This window comes from Penicillium arizonense, assembly GCF_001773325.1.
Source record: "Penicillium arizonense strain CBS 141311 chromosome Unknown PENARI_contig002, whole genome shotgun sequence".
NCBI lineage: Eukaryota > Fungi > Ascomycota > Eurotiomycetes > Eurotiales > Aspergillaceae > Penicillium > Penicillium arizonense.
This window is the reverse complement of record NW_019173279.1, coordinates 848,598-873,589: the sequence shown is the minus strand read 5'-3', so window position 1 is coordinate 873,589 and position 24,992 is coordinate 848,598. Positions and strand designations below refer to the sequence as shown.

General features: G+C 48.9%; 10 protein-coding genes across 10 annotated transcripts; 5 read left to right on the top strand and 5 right to left on the bottom strand.

The window, feature by feature from the left end:
• Window positions 1-375: 375 nt before the first annotated feature.
• PENARI_c002G01957 (putative amidase) lies at window positions 376-2,107 on the top strand (the record flags this gene model as incomplete). Its single annotated transcript, XM_022627269.1, has 3 exons — window positions 376-404; window positions 480-1,102; window positions 1,158-2,107. The coding sequence occupies 3 exons, from the start codon at window positions 376-378 to the stop codon at window positions 2,105-2,107; spliced, it is 1,602 nt and encodes a 533-aa protein (XP_022492176.1).
• A 95-nt stretch (window positions 2,108-2,202) lies between these two features.
• Window positions 2,203-3,100, bottom strand: PENARI_c002G05569 (SDR family NAD(P)-dependent oxidoreductase; the record flags this gene model as incomplete). The annotated part of the gene is made up of 3 exons (XM_022627526.1): window positions 2,203-2,498; window positions 2,554-2,991; window positions 3,058-3,100. The coding sequence occupies 3 exons, from the start codon at window positions 3,098-3,100 to the stop codon at window positions 2,203-2,205; spliced, it is 777 nt and encodes a 258-aa protein (XP_022492946.1).
• Window positions 3,101-3,352: 252 nt separating this feature from the next.
• On the top strand, window positions 3,353-6,193 carry PENARI_c002G07686 (C2H2-type zinc finger protein; the record flags this gene model as incomplete). Its single annotated transcript, XM_022627666.1, has 6 exons — window positions 3,353-3,467; window positions 3,527-3,931; window positions 4,029-4,316; window positions 4,367-5,405; window positions 5,461-5,876; window positions 5,976-6,193. 6 exons carry the CDS (start codon window positions 3,353-3,355, stop codon window positions 6,191-6,193), a joined length of 2,481 nt encoding a protein of 826 aa, XP_022492793.1.
• Window positions 6,194-7,103: 910 nt separating this feature from the next.
• PENARI_c002G10810 (WD40 repeat domain-containing protein) lies at window positions 7,104-9,151 on the top strand (the record flags this gene model as incomplete). Its single annotated transcript, XM_022627877.1, has 3 exons — window positions 7,104-7,143; window positions 7,221-8,874; window positions 8,926-9,151. 3 exons carry the CDS (start codon window positions 7,104-7,106, stop codon window positions 9,149-9,151), a joined length of 1,920 nt encoding a protein of 639 aa, XP_022492403.1.
• A 276-nt stretch (window positions 9,152-9,427) lies between these two features.
• PENARI_c002G00183 (uncharacterized protein) lies at window positions 9,428-10,375 on the bottom strand (the record flags this gene model as incomplete). The annotated part of the gene is made up of 1 exon (XM_022627140.1): window positions 9,428-10,375. The coding sequence occupies one exon, from the start codon at window positions 10,373-10,375 to the stop codon at window positions 9,428-9,430; it is 948 nt and encodes a 315-aa protein (XP_022492208.1).
• A 312-nt stretch (window positions 10,376-10,687) lies between these two features.
• Window positions 10,688-11,443, top strand: PENARI_c002G02653 (PRP38 family protein; the record flags this gene model as incomplete). Its single annotated transcript, XM_022627323.1, has 1 exon — window positions 10,688-11,443. One exon carries the CDS (start codon window positions 10,688-10,690, stop codon window positions 11,441-11,443), a length of 756 nt encoding a protein of 251 aa, XP_022492459.1.
• A 445-nt stretch (window positions 11,444-11,888) lies between these two features.
• PENARI_c002G07423 (heme-dependent oxidative N-demethylase family protein) lies at window positions 11,889-13,502 on the bottom strand (the record flags this gene model as incomplete). The annotated part of the gene is made up of 3 exons (XM_022627640.1): window positions 11,889-12,369; window positions 12,443-12,908; window positions 12,974-13,502. 3 exons carry the CDS (start codon window positions 13,500-13,502, stop codon window positions 11,889-11,891), a joined length of 1,476 nt encoding a protein of 491 aa, XP_022492903.1.
• A 1,054-nt stretch (window positions 13,503-14,556) lies between these two features.
• PENARI_c002G07876 (uncharacterized protein) lies at window positions 14,557-18,524 on the bottom strand (the record flags this gene model as incomplete). Its single annotated transcript, XM_022627683.1, has 2 exons — window positions 14,557-15,501; window positions 18,228-18,524. 2 exons carry the CDS (start codon window positions 18,522-18,524, stop codon window positions 14,557-14,559), a joined length of 1,242 nt encoding a protein of 413 aa, XP_022492579.1.
• Window positions 18,525-19,782: 1,258 nt separating this feature from the next.
• PENARI_c002G01621 (sugar porter family MFS transporter) lies at window positions 19,783-21,651 on the bottom strand (the record flags this gene model as incomplete). Its single annotated transcript, XM_022627241.1, has 3 exons — window positions 19,783-20,189; window positions 20,248-20,530; window positions 20,611-21,651. 3 exons carry the CDS (start codon window positions 21,649-21,651, stop codon window positions 19,783-19,785), a joined length of 1,731 nt encoding a protein of 576 aa, XP_022492481.1.
• A 241-nt stretch (window positions 21,652-21,892) lies between these two features.
• Window positions 21,893-24,264, top strand: PENARI_c002G11384 (uncharacterized protein; the record flags this gene model as incomplete). The annotated part of the gene is made up of 6 exons (XM_022627916.1): window positions 21,893-21,901; window positions 23,643-23,651; window positions 23,751-23,876; window positions 23,932-24,023; window positions 24,099-24,209; window positions 24,261-24,264. The coding sequence occupies 6 exons, from the start codon at window positions 21,893-21,895 to the stop codon at window positions 24,262-24,264; spliced, it is 351 nt and encodes a 116-aa protein (XP_022492392.1).
• Between the last annotated feature and the right edge of the window lie 728 nt (window positions 24,265-24,992).

The window sequence follows — 24,992 nt, the reverse complement described above, 5'->3', positions numbered from 1 at the left end:
AGAATAGCCGACTGGTTGGCTTTTGTACTCCTGCGGGGAAGATAAGCCCCTCGCTCGGGACGTATCCCCTGGCCACTGATAGGACTTTCCTTCCCCAATACTCTTCTTCATATGTAAATGCATGTATAATTCAAATTTCTTAACTATGTTTAATTGGTATCTGAAGACAATGCCGAGCTCCTTCTCCAACGTGGTTGGGGTCGTCGGGGTACTAGCGACCGTGAGCAATCAGACCCAGTTTAATGGACTCCATGAGCCGACTGCGTCGGAGAGCACCGATGGATTAAAAAAAATCTCATGAGAGCAAATGTTCATAAACTACAACCTCCCCTGACGAAGAAGAGATCGGCAGCATAGCGGTGTTTCATAGCGATCATGTCGGTCCTTTTCACGAGTATCTCAGAGTGCGTATCTTCACATTATCCATCTTTATTTACCCCCAAATCCGGAAAATCAGCTTACTGACGGATACACTGTAGGAGCAACCCCGTCAAACTAGACGATGCTCAAAAACTCCTTGATCCGCTCGGTCTGACCATCGATCCAGCCGAGGCGCAAGATTTCCATACTCTTCTCGCTGCAGTACACGATTGCGCCGAGGGTGTCGCTGCCTTACCAGATTACCAACCAGTCTCAGATCAGACAAAGTATCCGCGTGAAAATGTGCGCCGACCAAGCGAAGAAGAGCAAGTCTTCGGACATGCATGGGCACACCGGTTTCTGATCCGGGGTACTGCGCAAGGCGGACCGCTGGCAGGCAAGTCAGTCAGCTTGAAGGATGTCATTGCTGTAGCAGGTGTACCTCAACTTCTCGGAAGCGATATCATTCCATCTTGGACTCCGAATACTGATGCGACCGTTGTGACCCGGCTTTTGGAGGCTGGCGCTGATATTCATGGGACATCTACTTGCGAGAATATGTGTCACTCCACTTCTTCTTATACTAGTGCACAGGGTACTGTGGAGAACCCACATGCTGTTGGATATTCAGCTGGTGGGAGTACCTCTGGAGGAGCGGCTCTCGTTACAGCGGGCTTGGTGGATATTACTATTGGTGGTGATCAGGGTGGGAGTATACGAGTTCCTGCTTCGCTGTGCGGATGTGAGATATTTTCCAGTGGGATAAAGATTGTAGCGATGCGCTAACTTTTGTTTAGGCGTTGGATTGAAACCTACACATGGACGCGTCCCTTTCACTGGAATTGCTAGTGGCGATGCGATGAACGATCATGCAGGCCCGCTTACCCGAACGACCCTGGAAACGGCACAGTGTCTAGACGTGATCAGTGGCTATGATGGCATCGATGACAAGTCTCTTGGTAGTCAGAAGCCAGGGTCCACTAGTTTCGGAGCAACACTTCAACAGACCTCAGACCGACTTGATGGTTTCAAGGTTGGGATTCTAGTTGAAGGCTTCGAACACGACAAAGTGGACCCAAATGTCAAGAATCTAGTTTTGACTGCAACTCGGAAGTTCAAAGATTTGGGCGCAACTATTGAGGAGGTTTTCCTTCCAGACCACTATCATGGACCGGCGATCTGGACTATTCAGCAGCGCATTGCTGGAGCGCAGACCCTATTGGGCCAGAATACCGGTCGACGAGGTCTTTATATGACTGACATGGAGCGAGCACGCCTTCCATGGACAGATGATGGCTTCCAGCGCGCGTTTCCTTCCACGAAGAACGTGATGATTAATGGTTTATATTTGATGAAACAATTCCCTGATCTCTACGGCAAGACGGCCAATTTCGGGCGGTATCTGAGCGATAAGTACGAGGCCTTGTTTGAGAAGTACGATGTGCTGGTCATGCCTACCACACCGGTCGTTGCCCCGAAGCATGGCAAGCGTGAGCTCCCGCTGGAATCGTTGAAACCTAGCATGGGGCTTACGATTAACACGGCTGTCTTCAATGTGACGGGTCACCCGGCTCTCTCAATCCCGGTCGGATTTGCTCCGGCAAAGGAGGATAATCAGGTCATGTTGCCTGTTGGAATGCAGATTGTTGGTGGATTATGGCAGGAGGAGAAGATCCTGCGGGCTGGGCATATCTGGGAGACGCATTATGATTGGAAGAAGATGCAGTACACGACGGACAAGAACTAGATTAGACTGTATATATGCATTGCATTTGCGCATCGGGACATTGACATTGTTTCGTTCATTCTCGACTATTTCATCATTATGTGTTCATGGATAAGCTATACAGTAACATATCCACCATCAACCACCATAGCATGACCCTGTACAAAAGAGGCCTGTGTTGAGCACAAGAAAAGAATTGCATCGGCAACTTCTGCCGGCTGCCCCATTCTCTTCATGGGAGCTATCTCCACTGCCGGTGTTATGGCCGCCCGAACCTCGGGCTTCTCCATGATGAGTGGTGTCTCGATCACACCTGGACAGACACAGTTGACTCGAATTCCATCTTGGGAATAATCGATGGCATCTGCTCGAGTCATTCCAATAACAGCAGATTTTGATGCACAATAGGCAGCTAGAAAGAAGATTATTAATCGTGCGTTTTTAACAGACAGGAGCGCAACACTTACGAGCACCCGGACGGCTGACGATTCCCAACTGGCTAGCAACATTTACCACTGAGCCTCGCTGGCCAGGACGGTTGGGGTCATGACTTGGGAGTTCACTTTGAGATGCCATTTGTCTAAGTTCTGCCCGAGAAGACAGCCAGCAGCCTCGGTAGTTGACATTGTTGACACGGTCAAATTCTTCAAGAGTTGTCTCGGCCGACCGCATTGGCTTGCCAAGGACACCTGCACAGTTCACAGCATAGTCGACTCGGCCAAATTGTTGTACGACTGCGTTGATGAACGAATCTGCGAATCGGTCATCTGCCACATTTCCGGCTTTCACTAGGAGATGGGTCTTGGGGTGTGTTGAAGTGATGGTTTCTGCTGTTTTTTGCAAGGACTCTTCGTTTAAGTCTGTAATAGCGATTCTCTCACATCCTGCTGTCGCAAACGCTTTTGCTGTTGCAGCACCGATTCCTAGCTAGTGTTGGTTGTATATCCACAACGGTCGGCCAAGTCACATACCTGTTCCACCAGCCCCAGTGATGACTGCGACTCCAGGAAACATATTGCATGACATGTTTGATCTAACTTAGTTATCAAACTAGCAAGTCAACCAAGTTAACAAGTCAAGAAGTTGAAGTATAGTATCGCAACTACCCCAACTCCGAACCCCACCTTTATCGCTTATCACGGGCCGAATGGTTCCGGACAGTCCCGAGTTGGGGTAGTTGGAGTCAATTCTCCTATCTCGACACCCACATTCCACTTCCCAGGGTATCTTCGTCTCCAATCCAGTTCTCCATCCCCCAATGTTTCAATGGCGTCCCCATCACCCCCGTTACAAAGGGCCCGTGGAGCAAGGGCACGCATATGCGTGCACTGCGGTCGGAGCTTCCGGCGAACAGAGCATTTGGAGCGTCACATTCGCACCCGTAAGCTAGATTGGAGCACCTGGGCAGATCCTGAGGGGCAAGTACTGACCCATAATCAGACACCAAGGAGAAGCCATTTATTTGTTTCTGTGGGGCAGCGTTCACTAGAAGGGATCTACTGAAGCGTCACACGCGCATCTCCCACCAAGATGGCCTTACCTCGCCAAGTGCGCCGCCTGAGCCAACCGCAAAGTCGGATTTCCAGCCAGCACATCATCCTGCAGCTATCCCGCAATATGATACACCATCCCGCTCGGTAGGGCCCCTTGCAGGACCGTCTGCTGTGCACCAATGGCCTGCTGCACCGAGTACACCTTATCTAGACCAGAGCCATGCTGCTGGCATGCTTCCAGCAGCTGCGGCTGCCTCGAACCCGGCTATGGAGGCACATCCCGGTATGGTGCATGATCCAGACATGCTTCAAGCTGCGCAATTGCTTCTTCCTGGTGATTACCAGGCTACAGGTACGTCTCCAAAATATTGCGTAGTATATTCTTGCATGGGATAAGCTGTTTGGCTGCATTTCTGCTATTGGTTTTATGTTTTCTGACATTATGATAGCGCAACCTATGCCCTACCTACCTGAAGATTTAAACCATTTCCAAGAGTTTACTCACTTCTTGGATTCAATTGGCCTACCTGGAGAATGGCTTCCCAGCGAAGGAGAAACATCTCAAACACAAGATGTCCCTCTGGAAAATGTCCAAGAAGCCGCCCGACCGACTCAAGATCAACAGGAAAGGCAGCGACGAAATCCAGGTGGCACGTCTCGGGGAGACTCACCATTTCGATCATGGCTTCCGTCTGTACCAAGGGGTGACCAGAGCTTAGGGAACCTCTCCGATTCTGGTAAGCCGTTCATCTGTTTTGCACCTAAGACAATGCTAATATCATTCTAGAACCCCCACAAGTAGCAAAGAAAACATCGCGATTCAATGTCACTGAAGACCAACGCTTTCGACTAGCAGCCTCCCTTGAAGATTTCCGCAACGTCATTCCTGACTTCGTACTGCCATCTCGACATACATTGACGCGATATCTCACGTCCTACTTCGAGGGATTTCAACCTCATCTTCCGTTTATGCACATACCAACTTTTCATATTAATGAACGTGCCCCTGAGGTCATCCTCGCCATAATGACGATTGGCGCTCAATATCGATTTGAACATCGCAACGCGGAAAGGATCTTCCACGTCTCTAAAGCGGTCCTCTTTGAGCGGATGTCCCGAGAATCCCGTCTTCCTTCTAAACCTAGCTACAGTTCAGCCTCTCAAGTGCCGCTGGGGATCCCGCCATATTCCAACTTCGGAGACCAATCCCTCACAGCACCGCAGGTAGCAGCGGAACGAAATGCTTCATGGAAGCAGATTGAAGTCACTCGCTGTTTGCTCATTCTGATGGGCTACGCCACTTGGGAGAATGCGCGACTGGTACAAGAAGCCTTCCACCTCCAGGGATTGTTGGTTCGACACCTCCGTGAGGCTGGGTTGACAGAAGACCCCTTGCGCTCAGATCCACGAGCGCCTCTTGATTGGTATGAATGGGCTGATCAAGAATCTGGCCGACGCACAAAGTTGATTGCGTTCTGTTTCGTCCACATCCACAGTATCGCGTACAACGCCTATCCCTCTCTGCGCAGTAATGAGATTCACCTGCGGCTGCCTTGTTCCACCATGGAATGGATTGCAGCCACCCCTCAAGAATGGGAAGCGGCTCAGCGGGAGAGAGGTCCACAGCAGCTATTCTTCCAGGATGCATTGACCCTTCTTCTACAGAAGTCCCGATCAGCTGTGCCGTTGGATCCTATCCCGGCACCATTGGGTAACTATATTCTCCTCCACGGTCTCCTACAAAGAATCCATCTTGTGAGCGAGCTATCATTACCAAATGGAAACCACTCCACAACTCTCCCTACTGAAGAGCTTAACAAACTAGAGTAAGTCCGATTTCATCTCACCTGCCCCTCTATAAGGTATCCTAACCAGCGACAGACGAGCTCTTCGTTCCTGGACCTCAGTATGGCAACAAGCCCCCGAGTCCAGTCTCGATCCACACAACGCCAACGGTCCAATCCCATTCACCTCAAGCGCTTTCCTAGGCCTGGCCTACGTCCGCCTCTCCATGAATCTAGGTCCCTACCGACGACTCGAAACTCGTGATCCAGTGGTCATCGCCTCAGCACTCCGACGCTCCCCACGTCCAGAGCGAAGCTACCGCCTCATCCCGGCTCTGATCTACGCTGCCCATGCTCTCAGCATCCCCGTGCGTCTCGGTATTGACCATATTGCTCGCAGTCAGGCTTTCTTCTGGAGTGTGCGTCATTCGCTTGCTAGTCTTGAGTGTGCTGTGCTGCTCAGCAAGTGGCTCTTTAGTCTTGCTGAGGCCGGGCCGGATCAATCTTTGAGCGGTATCTTCATTCCCCAGTGCCTAACTTGCCGCAAATCTTCTCTCTCCTTTCAAACTTGGCTTACTATATTGAAACTCATTTCTAACCCTCTTTTTACAGAAAACGAAACCCGTATTCTACGATGGACACGCTGCATAATCGAGGAAGCATACTCATCTATAGATCTAGATGAAGGTGAGGCACCGCCGAACCTTGAACCGGCTTCTTTGGGCATGGCTGTTCTCAAGCTGTGGGCCCGATTATTCCGTACGAACACCCAATGGCCATTTATCAATGTCCTTGGGCAGAGTTTGGAACGATACATGACTATGATTTGATATTAAATACTTTATGCCTGGACTTTGTACATAACAAGGGATGTCGGATGATGGCGGTGATTAATACCTTTTATTTGCTTTAGAGCTGGATACCTTTAACAATGGCTTTTTGAATACACGCAGAGACCAAGGGCGGCTGTATAGTGTTTAGCTTAACGCAGGCAGCAATCTACCCGGCTCGACTCAGGTCTACCTAGGTAGTCTAAAAATTAAATTGCTAGTAGAGGGAGTGGTGGCAGAAGGAGTATTAGGAGGTACACGGGCTCCCATGTCTATATAGATGGAAACAAAGGTGAGTATACAGAAACGTGCCTATGAACAGTTGAAAGAAGCAAAGGACATGCCTGAACCCTGCGGGATCCAAAATAGATGCTCCTCACGTCCCAAACAAACTGATATGTAATAATAATTAGTATTGTTCAATCTCCCTTACCATATACGGTAAGTGCAAATACTAACTCAAGCCCACAAAGAAAGAAATTTCCATCCAGAAGAGCCCGAAAGCCAATACAACGGTTCCTCCACTTGCACTTAATGTCCTGGCAATGCTTCCTAGTGCTGGCTTCATCAGTCGTGAATGCAATGAGTTAGGGCATGGGATGTATGCCAGGATCGACGGTGATTGGCCAGACGCCAAGAAGTGGCCCTGCGGATCCACGGATTGTCGGGGTCGCGTTAAGCCGCAACTCCCCTCCGCACCTTCGGAGATACTTCAGCTCTTCTTCTGCATGTCTGCGAGAGCTTGACACACGAATATCCGTGATACATCATTCCTTTACCCTGCAACTGGGTGCCGTTTGCGAGCTCCTTCTTTGTTTGCAGGCTCCGATCCGATCCCTGCTTCAATTGCGCGTGGCAGCAACGACCTCCACTCTGCAGCTGGCGCTCAAACAAGCCTCCAGAGACAATTATGGCATCTCTTGAAGAGGAGGAGGACCGTGATATGGGAGGTATGGCTCTGACACCGCTCAATGGCTGGCCCATCGATTTGAATTTCATCTGCTAACCACCTTCCGAGTTCTTCTAGGCTCCCAAGACGGAAGTTCCGATAATGAGAACGAGATTGACGATACAATGCGTGATGTCGATGATGGCGAAGGAGACAACGATCAAGACCAAGACCAAGACCAAGACCAAGACCAAGACGCGGACAGTCCCTCCAACACGAGCCAGGCCTCTGAGGGCGCTGGAATTGCCTCGCAACAGAACACCGATGGTGATAGCTCAAGGCTAGAAGCATTCTCTATCTATCACCCCAGCGTGCGCGCCGAGTGCCTCGCTGCCACAACGTACGATGTCGTACCCACTACTGCTGCGCCGCATGCCACCTCGATCAATGCCATTACGGCTACCGCAGACATGCGCTGGGTCTTCACCGGAGGGTCGGATGGCTTTGTGCGGAAGTTCAACTGGGCAGATTCGATCAACAGCAAGCTCATGCTGACTGTGGCGCAACGGCATCCCTTCGTGGATAGTGTCGTGAAAGCTGGAGTGCTGATGACGTACTGGGAGAACATGGATGGGAGCCACTTGTCGCCGGTGTACTCCCTGGCTAGCCAGAGCGAAGGACTATGGTTGCTGACTGGGCTCGAGTCTGGTGCAATTCGATTGCAGACTTTGCGCCACGACGAGGGCAAGGAGATTGCTCTTCTGCAACAACACACCTCCGCGGTGTCCTCACTGAACTTGACATCAGATGAAGAATCACTGCTCTCCGGAAGCTGGGATAAGCGGGTCTTCGACTGGGATCTCAACACCGGACAGGCTAGACGGGCCTTTGGAGGCAGTGCTGGGCAAATTTCTGCCGTACAGATCCGTCCGGAGTCAACTCTTCCAGTACCCAGGGACACAATTGACCTCCACCAAACTAATGGCACGTATGCATCCAATTATGCAGCAGTTGGGACAGATAGTTTCAACTTCATGGATACCTCACAGGACGCCGGTGACGCAGGTCAAGCCGAAAACCCGCAGGCGGGTTCACCGGCGGACTCACTATTTGGTGGAGCCGATTCGTTATTCGGCGATGCGGATGGAGGTGCAGCCGATGGTGGCGCCCCATCTGGGGGTGTATTCGGGGTAGACGAGGACGATGAATTTGGCAGAGCCATGGCCCACGGAGCTATGGCAGATGCAGATGCGCCGGGTGAAATTGACGACGAAGTGCCAGCACCTCCTAGCATCGCAGATGCTCAAAGTGAACAAAGCAAAGTGGCAGGAAAATTACCTTTGAAGCCAGATCCCTCGAGTCAGCAGATAGATTCGGACGATTCCAACATCCCCACTGGAGCAGTACAGCCTGTTGTCAATGGAATTCCCAAGGCAGAGGATCTCGAGACGTCTCATGGTCACGACTTCTCACAAAACATGCAAACCGAGCAAGGCATCCAGACAGATAACACATTCCTGGCTGCGTCCATGGATGGAACAATCCGCATATGGGACCGCCGACAGCCCGATCCAGTTGCTCGCATAACCCCTCAAAACGTCCCTCCTTGGTGTATGAACGCCTGCTGGTCCCCCGATGGGAACTATATCTATGCAGGACGACGAAACGGCACTGTCCAGGAGTACAGTCTCCACAAGGGTCTCAGAAATGCTGAACGGACATTCAAATTCCCTCAGGGAAGTGGACCAGTGACAGCACTCAAGGCCATGCCGAACGGGCGGCATCTCGTCTGGTGAGCTAAAATTAATCGCTCGATTAACATCTCTTCTAACTTTTGCTTTAGTGCCTCTCATGATATTCTCCGACTCTACGACCTACAAAACGACCAGAATGAGCAGTCCCGCTCAGCTGTGCCCTTCCTCATTATTCCAGGTCACCGGACAGGAACTATTTCACAACTTTTTGTTGATAACGCGTGTCGCTACATGATCTCTACAAGTGGGAACCGTGGCTGGGAGGGTAACACCACTGAGGTCCTCCTCGGCTATGAGATTGGAGTACCTCAATAGGCTGGTTCATACTGGGTGTTGAAGAAATCGTAATCGATATTGACATAATTTACGAATATCATGACTTGCAGGCCCAAAACGTGGAATTTAAAGTAGCCAATAGTATATTGTTATAGCCAAAAGTAGAGCTGGTCGGCGAAGAAATGTTCGAGAATGAAGTATTCCACATATGAAGCTATGCCCAAGAAAGTAAACCAAATAATCTAAACGCCAGATGCCACCCAAGGGAAGTTTGTTGCCACCATGTACAAGAACATGTCACATAATTTAACAAAGTCATTGCTTGTCATGAATTATTTCGTCAAAATTTATACCCTCGCAGACTTCGGCTTGCTGAGATCGCCAAGCTCCAAAATAAGGATTGTCAGACCACTTGACGCGTCCGTCACGGTCACTGTCAAAATATACATAACCAGGCTCATCCCCAATCGCAGCTAGTCTTGCAGCGCGCTTCGGCTCAGCCACAAGATCACCAAATCCAGGCAGTGCGACATTGGGAATATGGGTTCTTGCCTCAACATTGCCCCCCTCAATATTATTGACTGTGATTAGATATGTAGAAGGCAGAGGCTCATCGCGGTTGGCACGGAGCGGCATAGGGATCCAAGCTTCGTTGTTGAACGATTCTTGCCGGTTCTTGTCATGGCGGAGAGGTAGTGGCCGAGCCAGGAACATGTCATCCAGCTTGCCTGTATCTAGCAGCAGACCTGGTGTTTGGACATACAGTACACTGTCATACTGCATGAACTGGATCTGGCCTAGCCGGAGCAGTTTGCTGTTTGTCGTTAAGTACCCCGCAGTTGTGGCAGCGGACATGTCGATGGGGAGTAGCCAGATATCGTACTTTGTACTGGCTGCACGCAGTATGGATAGAGCTGCAGAGGCGGATTTCCCAAGATTTTTGTGTGACATTCTGTCCCATTGTTGTGGGTACATGAACAGACGATCCTGGACGGCTGTTCCGTTTGTTGATAGTTGTTTAAAGAAGAGAATGGCCGAGCAAATGTCTGAGGGATCTGGCTCAGATAGGAGCTGGAGATAGGCATAGTTTCCAGTTGAGCTTGAGTACTGATCTGATACCCCTCGCTTCTGAGCGGGCTTTTGGAATGCGGAGCCCGGGGCCCCATGTTTCCCCATTGAGGTGTCATCTTGAGGTCGTAGGGCATATTGAATGTTCTTGACAGATTGTTGTTGCAGCACATATCCTGACAGGAATAGTAGCATGGTGAATATGCAGATCACTCCCATCGACACGATAGCCGAGACCGTGGAGGACGTTAGGAGGACCATGATCGGGTAGACTGCATGGACTAAGACAAATAGACAGGATTGAAATGTCAAATATGCATACCAAGGATATATGTTAGTGATCAAGATATAACATCAAGCCACTTTGGCAATGTCTCATCAAGTGTTTCATGACATCAAGTTGTTTACGGGGTTGGCCGTGCGACTATCGATAAGGCGGAAAGTCTTGGCATTGACACTTGGGTTTTCACTTCTCATCTTCGCTCTCCGCAAGCCCTCAACGCCAAAATGACCTCCCATCGCGCCGATGCCAGTACCTTCCTCGATAACCGCGGCTACACGGGCCCCTTGGTTCGCGGTGTCAATCCCGTCACGCTCTTCGAAAAAGCCGTGCGCGACCGCATCACCGACTCGTACTACTGGAAAGAACAGTGCTTCGGTTTGAACGCAGCGACCTTGTGTGATCGTGCCGTCGAGCTCACCTTCATTGGTGGTACATACGGTGTTTCCGAGAAGCCAAGCCCATTCCTCTGCCTCGCCTTCAAGCTCCTACAGCTTGGACCGGACAAAGACGTCATCCTCGAATTGCTCAATTTCACCGACCCAGGCAGCGACGAGGAGGAGGACCCAGAGAATGGAGTCGTCAAGGATCGCGGCGACTTTAAATACTTGCGCGCATTGGCCGCTTTCTACGTGCGACTGACTTTCGACGCGGTTGATGTCTACAAAACCCTCGAGCCTCTTCTCCTCGATTACCGGAAACTGAAGCGACGGGTACGCGACACATTCACGCTTACCTTTATGGATCAGTTTGTCGACGACCTTCTCACCAAGGACCGTGTGTGCGGTACTAGTCTGTGGAAGTTGCCGCCGCGAGCTCAGCTGGAGGATCTGGATATGTTGGATGAGCGGATTAGCCCGCTCGAAGATGAGCTTGAGGAGCTGGACCGCGACAGCAATGACGGTGATTCCGAGAAGAGCCGACAGGGCAGCGATGCGGGATCCCCGCGCAGGAGCCAGGAGGATGCCGAGGGCGACGATTGAGCAATTCTGCGACTCAACGAGCCCCTTTCCTTTCCCACTCGGAATCCTATTCTGGACAGATCATCCGGTCACATATAAACCCCACTGTCTGTAGACATATCTGTCTCGACCTCCAGGCTACTGAATCCTGCTCACGTCGTGCAAAGATCACGCCCACCACCAACAACACTGCTGGATGGCGTCGCCTCGAGGAACCACGACATCGAATGATACCACCCTCCTGTCACACTGGCGATAGTACAAATTTCTTGAACCCCGCTCAAATGATTGTGCCTATGGAAATCACTTGTTCGATATTGAATATCATCGATCTCAATCATGTACATTCGAGTCAACTTGCAGAGAGATGTATCCCGAACATCAAACTGCCACCTTAGGAATCATGACTTAAATGAGATCAACACATGATAATATCAGACACAGAACAAAGCATACCAAATCAACCCTAGAATCCCTGCTGCCGATGCCACTTCTCCTGCCAACCCTTAAACCACGGACTATCATCCAAAGTAGCGACCTCCCAATCCTTCGGAACCCAGCCTTTCTCTTCCTGCTCTTTCGCCCACTCCATCAAATTAGGTAGCAAGACATGTTGCACGTGCCATACACCCTTGTATTCCAGGAGATGCTTCTTACCATCCGTGAGGAGCTTCGCGACCAAAGCCGGCACACCAGGCTCATCGCGGAATTCCTTGACGGGAGTGAAAAGGCCTTTGAAGTTGAAGACAACAGCACCCGACAAGGGAAGCCGTCTCAAGGTCTGCCAGTCTACTCGCAGATGGCACTCATCAAGCGCCAGATCAGGCCGCTGAGATAGCCGGAGCTTTTCATGCGGGTCGCCCGGTGGCATATATAATGGCTGCCCGATTTCCAAACCCCAGGATCCTCTCTGGATTGGTTTCTCGGTGGGCATCTTGGTAAAGAACCTGAATACCACTTTCAATTAGTCGCCCCGTATTGAATTACTGCACCCGAAGAAAGAAAGAACGAGCAACTCACCGATCCATGGAGAACTGCATCTTCTCCTTGTAATCTGGAATAGGCTCATGGATTTCATGCAACTGCTTCCCAATTTTAGTCGCGACATTCCATCCCAACGCCGAACAGATAACTGCCGCACGCAGGAAGTAGTATCCCGTCGTGTCATCACGAAGCATGATACCGAAATCCTCTGGTACGTTGTCCAGCAGGATCTCAAGAGGAGGCTTAGCCGTCACGTCCTGCTCTGTACCGAGGATCTTGTTATGCAGTATCCGGTTGTCCACCAGGGTGAAGTACTGTGGATACCGAGCACAGATGAACTGCAGTACCATTTCCATGATCTCCTTGCAGGCCAACTCGGACCCTGGCATACAATCGAGTACTTCCTTGCCCCTCGTTGCATACAATTCCTTGCGCTGGGCAATGCGTTTTTTGTATGTGTTTTCAAGCTCGATCCACCAGTCAGATTCAAGTTTTGTTAAAGCTGTTTGAAGATTCGTGGGTAAATTAGCCATAGATCATGCAATATTGGAGCTATTGGAAACGTACACATGGTCTGGTGGTATGCCCATCTGAACGGACGATAAGGCCGAGGCAGTGCCTTCTCAATATCAAATTCGGGATATGGGCTGGGAAGGGGTACTCCACTCAAAGTCGCATAGTCTGGGAAGTCCCCCAGTGCCTTGATTTCATTCACAGAAAATCCCGTCGGGGTATATTTGTTACCTAGGCTTGACCTATAGTCGGCGCTCATGGGCAGGATGTTGCGATGGACTTCGTCTTCGCTCACGTCGCGGTAGGGCGCATTCGCACATTTTATATCGGCTAGTGCTTTTCTGCGTTGGGGTGGTAAAGCGGTGGTATAGGTGGACGGCGATTTTGGGCTTGTTGCTGTCTTTTCTGGGGAGAAGGATCGAGGTGGTGTTGTAGCTGTTGAGTTCTTTCGACCTCGCAGCGTGATTCCGGTCAAGTAAGACCTTCCGAGTGCTTTTTTGTTGATAAGGGCATAAAGTACAGTGGCGGCTAGCAGGATCAATCCGATTCGCCATAGTTGCTCCGGGCTTGATAGGGAGTTCATGTTGGCTTAAATGATGCGCATTAGGGCAAGTCAATGCTGGCTGGCAAGGGAATGTACAATGCTTGGATTGGGGTAGTCGCAGTTGGATCACTGCAGTCGCAAAGGGCTTTCCAGGAGTATGTATCAAGCCACGGACGAACGGGGGCCAAAGCGAATAAGTACTCTCCGGGATAATATAGTAGGATTAATGTTCGGATACTGTTGCACCTGGACAAGAGGTGTCCGAAGCGGGGGAAAGCTTGTATCCTTTCAGAATGATTGGACATACGCATCGAGTAGCTTCTTTGGTCACCTATCTCGATTGCTTTTTCCGTGTTAGGCGATGAATTGCTGCTTTTGTCTATTCATTTCTCTACGTCAGAGGTGGCATGTTGACAGATGCAAATGATAGGCTTATCTTGACATTATCTTACCATGAGAAACCTATATCTACTTTGCATAACCGGGTATATATACGTCCATAGGTTTAGTCTACGCTCTGGCCTCTGTACTGCGTTGCATCTCAAAGGAATTTACACTAAATTCGCCCATTCATATTTTCTTAGAGAATCTTACCCCATTTGAATGACTAGCTCAGTGATATCTGTAGTATTAAGCATGACAATATAATGACGTAGAGGTAGATAGTCAACTACATAGCTATAGTTGAGTCTAGAAACCGAGGTCTACGGATATGTTCTTTTCGATATCATATTGCCAAGGACGAGTATTGAACCAACTAGCAATGTCTTGGAATTTATGATTCTATTTGCAACCAAAATCGAAGATAAGGAGTGGAAGCAGTGCACTGAAGGGGAAACAAGCTCGCGTTACCAAAAAGGGTAAAACTATCCCGAGGCTTGGCAGATGACTGGGGTATGGGGTGAAACAATATCAATTTTATTCCCCTCAACTAAAATCACAAATAGCAAAGCAAGGTGCATTTAAGTCACGCGCGATGGCATATTATCAGCAAATTATCAGCAAGTTAGAAAGCGAGAAAATCAAATAGCGAATCCAGACCGGTTGCGTGGGACAGAGGGAAAACACACGAAGACGGAGGATGTTTCGGCCATCACACCATGCCAGCTTCAACGCCTTGTTCAAAGCATCGGTACACCTTTTGCATGGCGAACGGGCTCTTAAGATCCATCCCTAGCTCAGCGGCAATCAGGAGACTTCCCTCGTTGCCTGAGATGGCATCCATGAAGCGGGAGAATTCAATGGCGTTGTCGACAGGATGTCCGATGACCTCAGCCAATTTCCGGCTGGTTGTCTCGAACTGCTTGATGAAAGATCGTCGATCACCACCGTCATAGTGGATGCTTCGCCAAGATTGATACTTTTCAACCAGGGCTCGCAGACTTCCTTTTCCGTAGGTGTCCTGCAACCACGTGAACAGTTCGAAGGCCTTTCCAGGCTCACCTTCGCGGAAGGGACAAGCAAGGTTAGCATCCAGAGTCGTGAGAAGGACATTGTAGGCGGTAGTGCTTTTGATCAACCATGCGTGGTCAATACTGGCATTGCTGCCTTCTCCGCTGATATCGTTCAAGCCCGCCATGAGGTGATCCATCTGGATTTGGGTCACAAATGGCGGAAGGAAGGACCGTTCTTGGGCAAGGACGCTTCTGATGAGCTGCATGTCTTCGTCGAAAGTTTCATGGTAGTGGGAAGGCCGGAGCTTTTCTCCAGTGGCGATGGACCAGTGATCGGAAAACGCGAAGCGCATGGCAAGTTCCAGCTTACCGATCCACGTGGAATAGTTCGAGGTGCCTTTTAATTTTGGAACAGCAAACCCTCCAATGAGGACGTAGGTGCTAGGATCCATGCGGGCAATACCTTGCATATAGATCGGGGGAGGGCGGCAAATGTCGATGTTTGTAGAAGACCTTGCAAAGTGGAAGATGAAGGGATGACGATGGATTTCACTATAAATGTGAAAGTGGGAAATTTGCGGATTTGCACCGGTTCTTTGACGATGATAAGTGCGTTTCAGTGTAGAAGGTGAATACTGAGGGACCTGTAAAGATCAAAGCAACTGTTTCTTCTTCGTATAATGTCTCGGAGAGAACTCGGGTTCGTCAATTGTTAGCAAATGGAATGTGGCTTTCTATGATGAGGCTTAGCTGTATACAGAATAGGCCCCCGGTATCTGACTCTGGTAAAAGCTTGGATCGAATAGCAAGACTGATAGGACAGAACAGGGGGTATTGGGAACGCAAAGGAGCGAGTAACACTTGCGAGTGAGTGTCGGCAGAGCTGTTTTCGATGAATTGAAGATAAGCCTAGTATGCTCAGTAAAGATTAAAAGATGTAATATTGGAAAAGAGGAATAAAAGCTGATGTTCTTACTGTAAAGGTTTGTAAGGAAGAAAAGATATCAAGATATGTCGTAGGCCGAGCACTGAAAGATCGGAGAGGTGGATAATAGAAGGGTCTTTAAGGATTGCGGATGAAAGGTGGATCTGGAGAATGCAAAGGAAGAGAGGCTTAAGGAGAGAGATACTCATTTTTATATTGCTCCTGGTTGAGATACGTCAACGTGAAAATTCATCTTGTTCTTATCGTACATTGCTCGACTCTCTACTTATGTAGCTTTGTATCCGATACTACGTTAGGTCATATTATCTATAGTAAAAGGATGCCAAGGAGAGAAAGCCATATGTGATGCAAAAGTGAGACTTGAATGAGAGAAAACAGAAGCGTCTTTTAACGCTTGGAACGTCCCCTTGCACAACGAGAGCTAGAAATGAGTACATGTAAAATTATAACATAGAAATGTAAAACTTTCTACATGCAATGAAGTCTCCAGAAAAGTCTGCAATATGATAGATAGGAGATGGGAACGACAGAGGGAATTTACAACAGAGGTAAATTGCGAGGTTGAATAATTAATTGATTTATGGGAAGGATATTGATGTATTACATTTAGATTGGACAAGGAAAAAAGAGAAAAGGAAACAATAAAAATGTTTTTATATAGAAGAAGGCCTATATTCTCTATTCCTAAGGGCGCGATCAAAATCCACGAACAAATCAAACGGGCAGTCAAGCAAACAAATTCTGGAGGCCACGCTAGCCTCAACAACTCCAGGCTAAAAGCCCAAAAAGAGCTATTCGAAAGGGACGGACCTGCCTACCTTCCTTTATTACCTCTGTTCATTCAACCAGCGAAAAAGATAGATCCTATCGAGTCGAGTCTTCCCCATGCTGCATTGCTCCTGATACCTTTCTGCAAACTGCATAGCAGCAAAAGCAATACTTTCACCTGTGTCATAGGAAGACATAGGGACTCGCAACGAGAGACAGCATGACTTCTTATGGTGCAAGGCCTCAGAGCTGATAGAAGCCTTTCCGGATCGAATACGACCAATCACAATATCAAACAGTTGTACATCGCTCCACGAGTAGTCATCCCGGTCGAATTTGACGTTGACCCAGCAAGAAAGCTGATCCCATTGATCGGTTTCCCAGATATTCTGACCATCTTGAAGAGCATACCCATTGGCATTTTGGCTAGCTTTCGATGAGGCAAAAGGTGTCAAATAGAATTTGCGACGGAGGGATAATAATTATGGGGGAAGTAGCAGCGTCAGTAGACAGATGTCTTTCTGGGTATTTGGTTGAGGATGTGGCTGCAGCCACCAGTAATGCAAAGCAGCGAGGCCGTTTAAATATTTATTCCAGGCACGCTTATTCCCTCAAAAGCCCACATCGTTCTGAGTTCTGTGCTAAATCGAGTCCACATATTATTAGAATAATATCTTGAAACATTCAATAGTTTAAAGAGAACCAAGTTTCCACGCGGTCTTGAAACACCCGAAACTATATTTAGTTCATTTTGTATTTCATATAATCTCTTTATTGACGGCGTGGTGATCGCCAAGCTTCCATCACTTCTTTGAAAACTAACCGACAGACTATACCTTCTTTTCTCTGTCTGGTCTCTTTTGGAGACACCGATGTTGCGTATTACACGTTTTGGTTCCAGGCTTCGAGATAATTTAGCTTGTGCAGTCTATAGTAATGGGCTTTCAAGCATCCATGTACTATGCAGCCTTAACATCCTTTGGAAGCCTTACAAAGGGTTCCACAAACTAACCGAACAGGGAATGAAGTGGTTCATGATAGGGGTTGGAAAGAAGATATAAAGTAACAATAAACTGTAAAAGAAATTAACAATGGCACTCTTTGTCCCTGGAATTATATTATAGGGGTAGATTGGATTGTGCATTCTTTGCGTCACATCTACTAAGCTAGATTGATCAAAAGATAACATAGGTCATAAATGTGTATACCATGCCACGAATGAAGTATTGAACATAAATGACATCCATAAGCCTCGAAGCGAGCGTACCGATTTATGAATTGTTTTCACTCTACTTTTGTATCACTTTTTTTGCCTCTTTTTGTCCGTTTTCGAGTGCTAGAAGCATTACGAGGATTTTCACTAGCATTGCTCTGTCTAGGTGTCCAAGCATTTAAATGTTTTACTCTAGTATTAGTATTACCCAACCCTTCAAAGCTTTTGATCAAGGTCCCCTAGCGCGTGAAGCCTTCCAGACGAATTCTATGTATGGTAGAGTATATCAGATTCCGGTCTTTGTTTTGTAACAGCTCATAGATTTATAATACAGGCTCGGTAGGCACTAGGGCTTGCTTAGGCCACTCGAGCCATTCTCCCCACGAAGGCCCAAGATATTGGCTGATTGAGTCAACCAAATACCTCCCCCCATCACAAAATACCCACTCATGTCGTTGCGTATCAATAAGGGCGCCAAAATATGCCAAAATAACCAAAGCTTCTCCTTTTCTCTCTGCAACTAGATCAATGTATTCACGAGGAACAAGAACCGGCCATGCCACCAGAGCATCTATGTCATGGCCTCTCAAGTCTTCCTCCTCCACAACGGTCATAACTGATTGTAGGGCTTGGATAGCTTGCTCATATTTCCTGTCCGTAGCCTCGTCGAGCCCAAGGGCCCGGATACGGTTGAATAGCGTCCCACAAACTGGTCCTAGACTTGAATCAAGAGCGGGCATTTTTTCTGAAAACCCGAAAAGCGGCTTCAATGCTGTTTGCTGCAAAAGTCCCCATCTCCCTTGTCCTGTAACTATCCGCACCCCATGATGTACGATAACGTATTGTACAAAGCGGTCCAGAAATCTTTCGAAGTCATCTTCGCGACAGACTAGTGTTTCACAGAGCATGTGTAACCCTAAAACACCAGCGAACAGAAAGACAGGGACACAATTCTCATCAGTGATTTTTGTGGACAACCCATGGAATGCGCCCAATGCATGATTTTGTAGTTCGGTGGAATGGTCTCTGTAAAATTTTCGCTGTCCTGGCCTCATAATGCTGAGGTGTAAAGCGCTAAGAGATAGAAGCTCATTCATGAGATATGGCGCACCAAGGCAGTACTGTAGGATATCCTGGAATGAAACTGGCGACGTGGTATTTGGTTTATCAAATACCTTCAGCGCTTCAGCAGAGAGATTGTGGGCGAGTTCGACATGAAGCATATTAACAGGCGCACATTCGGGATCCTTGCCGGCTTGTTGATCTGGTGAGGCCACAGCAGAGGATCCAACTGCTGGTGATGCAGGTGCTGGTTTACGGCTAACACTCCGTGGTGAATGTAGGATCGGCTCCGGCCCCACGAACTGACAGCTCCGCGCCGAACTGATACAGTTGGAACATATTGGTCTTTGCTCATCACACTAGCGGGGTCAGTGAATGCGTATACGCGTTTCCCGAGCAACAAACCTTCATGTGACGGCGTTTGCATTCAATGCAGCCATTTCTTGATTTTTTATGGGTTCTTCGCGGCATTTTTGCCACAGGTGATGTGGAAAGGGAGGAGACGGTTAGGGCGTCGGAAGTCTCGGTTCCGATAGGCGAGTAGTTTATCTTAGATCCTGAGGGGTCAAAGCGGACAGAAATGGTGCAGCCTTAGCAGTCAGAAACTTGGACAAGAGTAGTCTCGATCATACCCACTTGTCATGATCTTAAGTTGAGTCGGATGTCTGAAATACGCGTGTGCACGGACCATGCCTAACTTAACCTTTTAAGGTTAACGTTACAGTATACGCTCATGTTTGTTGATGAAGGTGTCCTCTCCATTAATATATATCGATCATGAGTCGCGAGTAATACAGGATGCTACGAGAGAGCGCCCCGAAGCCGTACAGAATTAGGGATGTAGAGACATATTTAGATAGAAGATGGAATTCAACTACATATTAAATAAGAAAAGACCGAGGCCCCACCATACCCATACTATCATTATCTTTGCTTTCAAGCAGTGGTCGAGTCGACCTCAAGGTGATCAGCATGAATCTGCTTCTCACTCTTGAGGTCCTCCAAGTTCTCCACACCAGCAAGGCCGAGGCTCTCATTGATGCGAAGCATACGAAGCCGATCAGTCTCAGCAATGCTGTCCATAGCACCACCAAAGAAGATATCCAATTCCTCAAGAGTCTTATCCTTGGTCTCAGGGGCAAACTTCCAAACGAAGAAACCACCCATGGCACTGAAGAGGGCGAAGAAGATGTAGGTACCGTATTTCATCGAGTTAAGCATGTCCTTGGTAGTAAGACCAATGACGAAGTTGAACATCCAGTTAGTGGAGGCCACAATGGAGACACCACGAGACCGTTGACTGTTGGGGAAGATCTCCTGAGCCAAAACCCAAGCGACAGGACCTGTTGCATAATGTCAGTATAAAAGAACATTTCGGAATTTGATGAGTCGATCACATACCCCAGGAGTAGGCAAAGTTGACAGCAAAGAGCCAGATGAAGGCAATGGCAACCCAGCCCTGGGACTGGGCGAGTCCCTCGTTCAGGTCCCACTGGGGCTTGTAGATACCCTCAACGATAGCAACAATAATATGGCAAAGGAACATGCCAGCAGCTCCGATAATAAGGAAGGTCTTGCGGCCAAACTTATCGAGGAAGAGGACGGAGGGTAGAGTGAAGATAATCTGAAGAATACCAGTCACACCAGTGGCGAGAAGGGTTGTTTTCGTGGACGTGAAACCGAACTGAAAAAAGGAACAAATAGTCAGAGACGAATGAACAAAGAGAAGTTAAACTTTTCTAGCAAGGAAAAAGTGTCACATACTGAGGAGAAAATTTGCGGCGCATAGTAAAGCACGGCGTTGATACCGGTGAACTGCTGGAAGATCATCATACCACAGCCAAGAACCAAGCGCTTGAGCATGTTAGGGGCAAACAGAGACTTCCAGGGAGCCCAAACACCACCGGCACCAACGAGCTCACGCTCAGTCTCCTCGTCGAACATGACAGCAGCCTTGATCTCGAGGTACTCAGCCTGAACAAGGGGGTCGTTCTCAGGGAGACGACGCAGACGAGAGATAACAGACTTGGCCTCTTCGTCACGGTGCTTCATCATCAACCAACGTGGAGAGAATGGGAAGAAGAAGAGACCGAAGAACAGAATCCAGGCGGGGATAATCTGCAGCGCCAGAGGAAGTCTCCACGCGATAGTCTTCTGGCCCAAGCAGGTGTGGCCATGGTTTTGAGCGGCATTGTATGTGCCGCTAACCAGGTAAGGGTTGTCAACACCCTCAGGGTTGCAAGTGACGCCGCCAACAAACTGCATGCCATAGTCAAGCCAGAATGCAACGGCGGTACCGACGGTGATAGACAGCTGTTGCAGGGAAACCAGAGAACCACGCAGCTCAGGAGGAGCAATCTCAGCCTGGTACAGAGGGATAACCATACTGAACATACCGATGCCAATACCACCGATGATTCGACCGGCAAAAAAGTACGCAGGCGTCTGGGCACCAGCCTGCAGACCAGTGCCTAGGGTGAAGATGATAACGGCAACCATCATAGCGTACTTACGCGAGATGCGATCTGCCAGGACACCGTTGATCAAAGCACCAGCCCAGGCACCGAGCTCAAGAGCAGCCACCAGCCAACCCTGGATGGTAGACCCCATGAAGAGAGGGAAGTGGTTCTCAAAGTTCTCCATGACAAGAATAGGGCTCATCACACCCTGATCGTATCCATACATGATACAACCCAATGAGGCAAACAAACAAGTGAAAAAGACATAAGGGTTGGACACGAATCCCTTGAGACCGTGAGGCTTTTCCGCATTGGTACGGCCAACCACTGACTGGCTGACTGCCATCTTGATTGTGGAACTAGTGCACAAGGTATAAGAAGAAAGGGAACACAGTCGAGGAACTAAGAATTGCAAGGCAGGCAGACCACGCGCATTATATAGCCTGGTCCCATTTTGCGCCTCAACGTTTTGTCCTCCTCGCTACCTGGGGCTAGTGCCCTCGACCGGCCTTTCCCCGGAGCTGGAGACGCAACGCTGCGCTCCAGACAAAAAATTTCATGCGGGAGACCCTGGATCACCAGATACCATGTGTGCCGTACGAAGGGGCTAGCAGCACGCTAGATCCAGATTTGAAGACTAGACCGATACTCGGAGTAGCAATGACCCGGGTGTACAAGAATGCATATACTTGTTGGAAGCTAAGGTGCGCCACAAACCAAAAAGAAGCACCGCGCCTCAAACCTCGGCATTACTGGGCAGCCTTGGAACCGATAATCAGAGAACAAGCCTCCACGGCCAAGGGCGCCATGGCTTGGCTTCAGTTTATTGTGATTCGTAATTATCTTGTCAGCTTGAATCCTTCCCCAGTATCAAGGTCCCTGTGCTCAGCGGGAGAGATATTTAGTGCTTACTGCACTCACAAACCCCATGGAGTTAGATCATGGCCCCCGCATCCTCAACTTTTTAGCGGATCAGTCGATGGGATGTCTGAAGTAGAACTTCGGGTGTTCTTGAGATTACTTCTAGAATGTATCCACTTGTTGAGACTAGCTGATTAGCAAACCTTTTGTTTCTAGTAGACCTGGCATAAAACCGCGTGGGTAAACCGCAGTGGATACATGTACTCGCATTCGTTGTTCATCAGCTAATATCGACATGTTTCGAGAAGTTAGAGTGGATACATCCAGCAGCAAATTAGAAACATGAAAAAAGAGTCCAAGGCAAGTGTGGCGGCCGGGAAAATATCGGCTTGACTAATTCGGAATCTGATCTATCAACCCTAACTCCTAATCAAGTATAGTTTGTTACTGACTCACACGATGCTGCACCAGTACGGTTCTGGGGGTATATAGTGCGCAAGCCACGAGGCGCGTTCTCCCCAGATAATTCCACGGATTGGCTAATTCTCGGCTTACGGCCCAAGCCGTGTGCACGAGACCAATAGGTCCGTCCGTACAAGTTGTGTCAAGCCTAGGACGGCATTTAGTCTGGCTCGGCAGCCGTTAAAACTTCGGCGAACCGATCGCGGGACGCGTGGCCCAACATTTTCCCACGGGGTTCACCCCTTCTTTCACTTTGCCTGTTCCAGATGCTCGGTGAGATTTGAAATGCTGGGGATGCAAATCTGGGGATTACCTATGTGACAAGGGTTGTAATATTCTCTAGGTCCAAACGAAAGGAACTAGTGCCGTTTCAGCTTTTTTTTCTCGAGGAACTGAGCATTCTCAGCTTCCGACTCATCCGTGGTACATCGAAATTTCCGTAATATTGCGTGGACGCCAACACCGACACGGTGCCAATGGGGTCTTGCTTGTCTAGATGGACCAATGAATCTCGCCGCTAAAAGTCCGGCCCTGGCTCGGGTCTAACCGAACTTAAAGCGGAATATTTTACTAGAATATGAGGACCTGTCGCTTTCGACGCCAGAAACGGCCCCCTTTCCACCCGTAACTTTGTACGTCGAGCCGCCGCTTGACCGCCCACGGCCCTAGAGCGCCACTATTCACGATTCTGCACCCGCCTAGCACTGTTAGTTATCCTCCACTCCTGATGTTAGCGCTCGACTTTGACAGTTGTTCCCCCTGCTTCCACTAGTGACTAAAACGCCGCTGAAAATGGCTCCTCTCTATAGCTAAATCTCGTCCCCTCCCCTTCGCTCTGCCTGGTCGTGTGCCTATAAGATACTTCGTCTTCGCTCTCTTCCGGTGTTATTGTACACTCCGATTTTCGCTCCTTATCCCTATTGCCCTCGCCCTAAGCTAACCTTAACGTTTCCTACACCAAAATTCTGTTTCCTAGGTTGATCTCATTGGTGCATAGCTAACTAATTCACACAGACCGGCATTGTCAGTGACTGTATACGATTCTACAAAGTCCAGGCCGGCAACGACAGCTATGATATTGCTCAAGGGCTGGCGTAACGCTTGTTGACTTCCTACACTTAGAATCCTGCCATTAAGGGCGACTGCTCAGGTCTACAATCGGACGTCTTTGTTTGCATCGGAAAGTCGGGATACGCAACTACCATCAGTACCGGCACGCCTGTACCTGTGACCCCAACCCCTGCCCAAGTAAGTCAGATTGCAGCACCCCTCTCGCTCAGTGAATAAACTAAAGGCATGCTAGACCGGAATGGTGTCCGGTTGTCTTCGGTTCTATGATGTACAGAGCGGAGAAGGCTGCGCGGATATCGTATCTCAGGCAGGTGTTGCTCAAACGTAAGTCTTAAGTCTCCCATTGCTCTAGGCTTCATAGTATGATGTGTGCCCTACAGGTTAACTGACACTATGTAGGGACTTCTACAATTGGAAGCCCGGCTGTAAGCACGAACTGCGCCGGCTTGCAAGCCACCGTCCTGCATTGGAACTGCCAGCCCAATCACGGCGACCACTAGTGGAACTTCAGTACCTATTACATCTAAGAGCTAGAACCGAATTGGGGAGCACAATTTCGAGATAGAATAGGTCATAGAAATTTATGTTGACCATGCCAAATCCGCGGGAGCGAGTGAGTGGTCGGCCCATGAAGTAGATACAAGCTCCAATCTGGCTAGCTTAGGCATCGATCCTTTGATTTCTTGAAACCAGTCGTGCCAATTGTACGGAACGCAAAACTGCAGTCGAGTCCACTCTCGACCTTCCAAGAGCCTTTCCCATGGTTTGAGGAACACCTTCCCCTTTTTATGGGTATAGAAAAGCTCTTGAGCCTCACAGGGCGGCATTTGAAGTAGCACACGTAGCCGGAGCACGCCGCGGAAACTCTTCTTAAATAACCCAAAGAACGCGTAATAGGTTGCCATCCAGTCCTTCTCAGCTTGCCCCAGGTCCCAGAAGCCAACAACAAACGAGATGTCCATAGATGTCATAAGGGATGCACAACGCGGTGCCAAAATCCTTGATATCAGAAAAGGGGTGTCCATAGCCTCGTTCATCGCAAAGACATTCGTCCCATAAAGAACTTCTAATGCTTCTTCATATCTATACGATAATAAATCAATGCTCTGACAGTGGAAGGTTACCGACTTACCCAATTTGGCAACATCTTAGCCACTCCACGCCGCCAATTTTGGGCCTTGGGATGTGCATATACCCCTCGCGGCCCGAGATTGAACAGATATCCTCAACAGGATCATCGATGAATCCATCAGAATGTTCACAAATAGCATGCCACCAGCGCCAGCGAGGCTC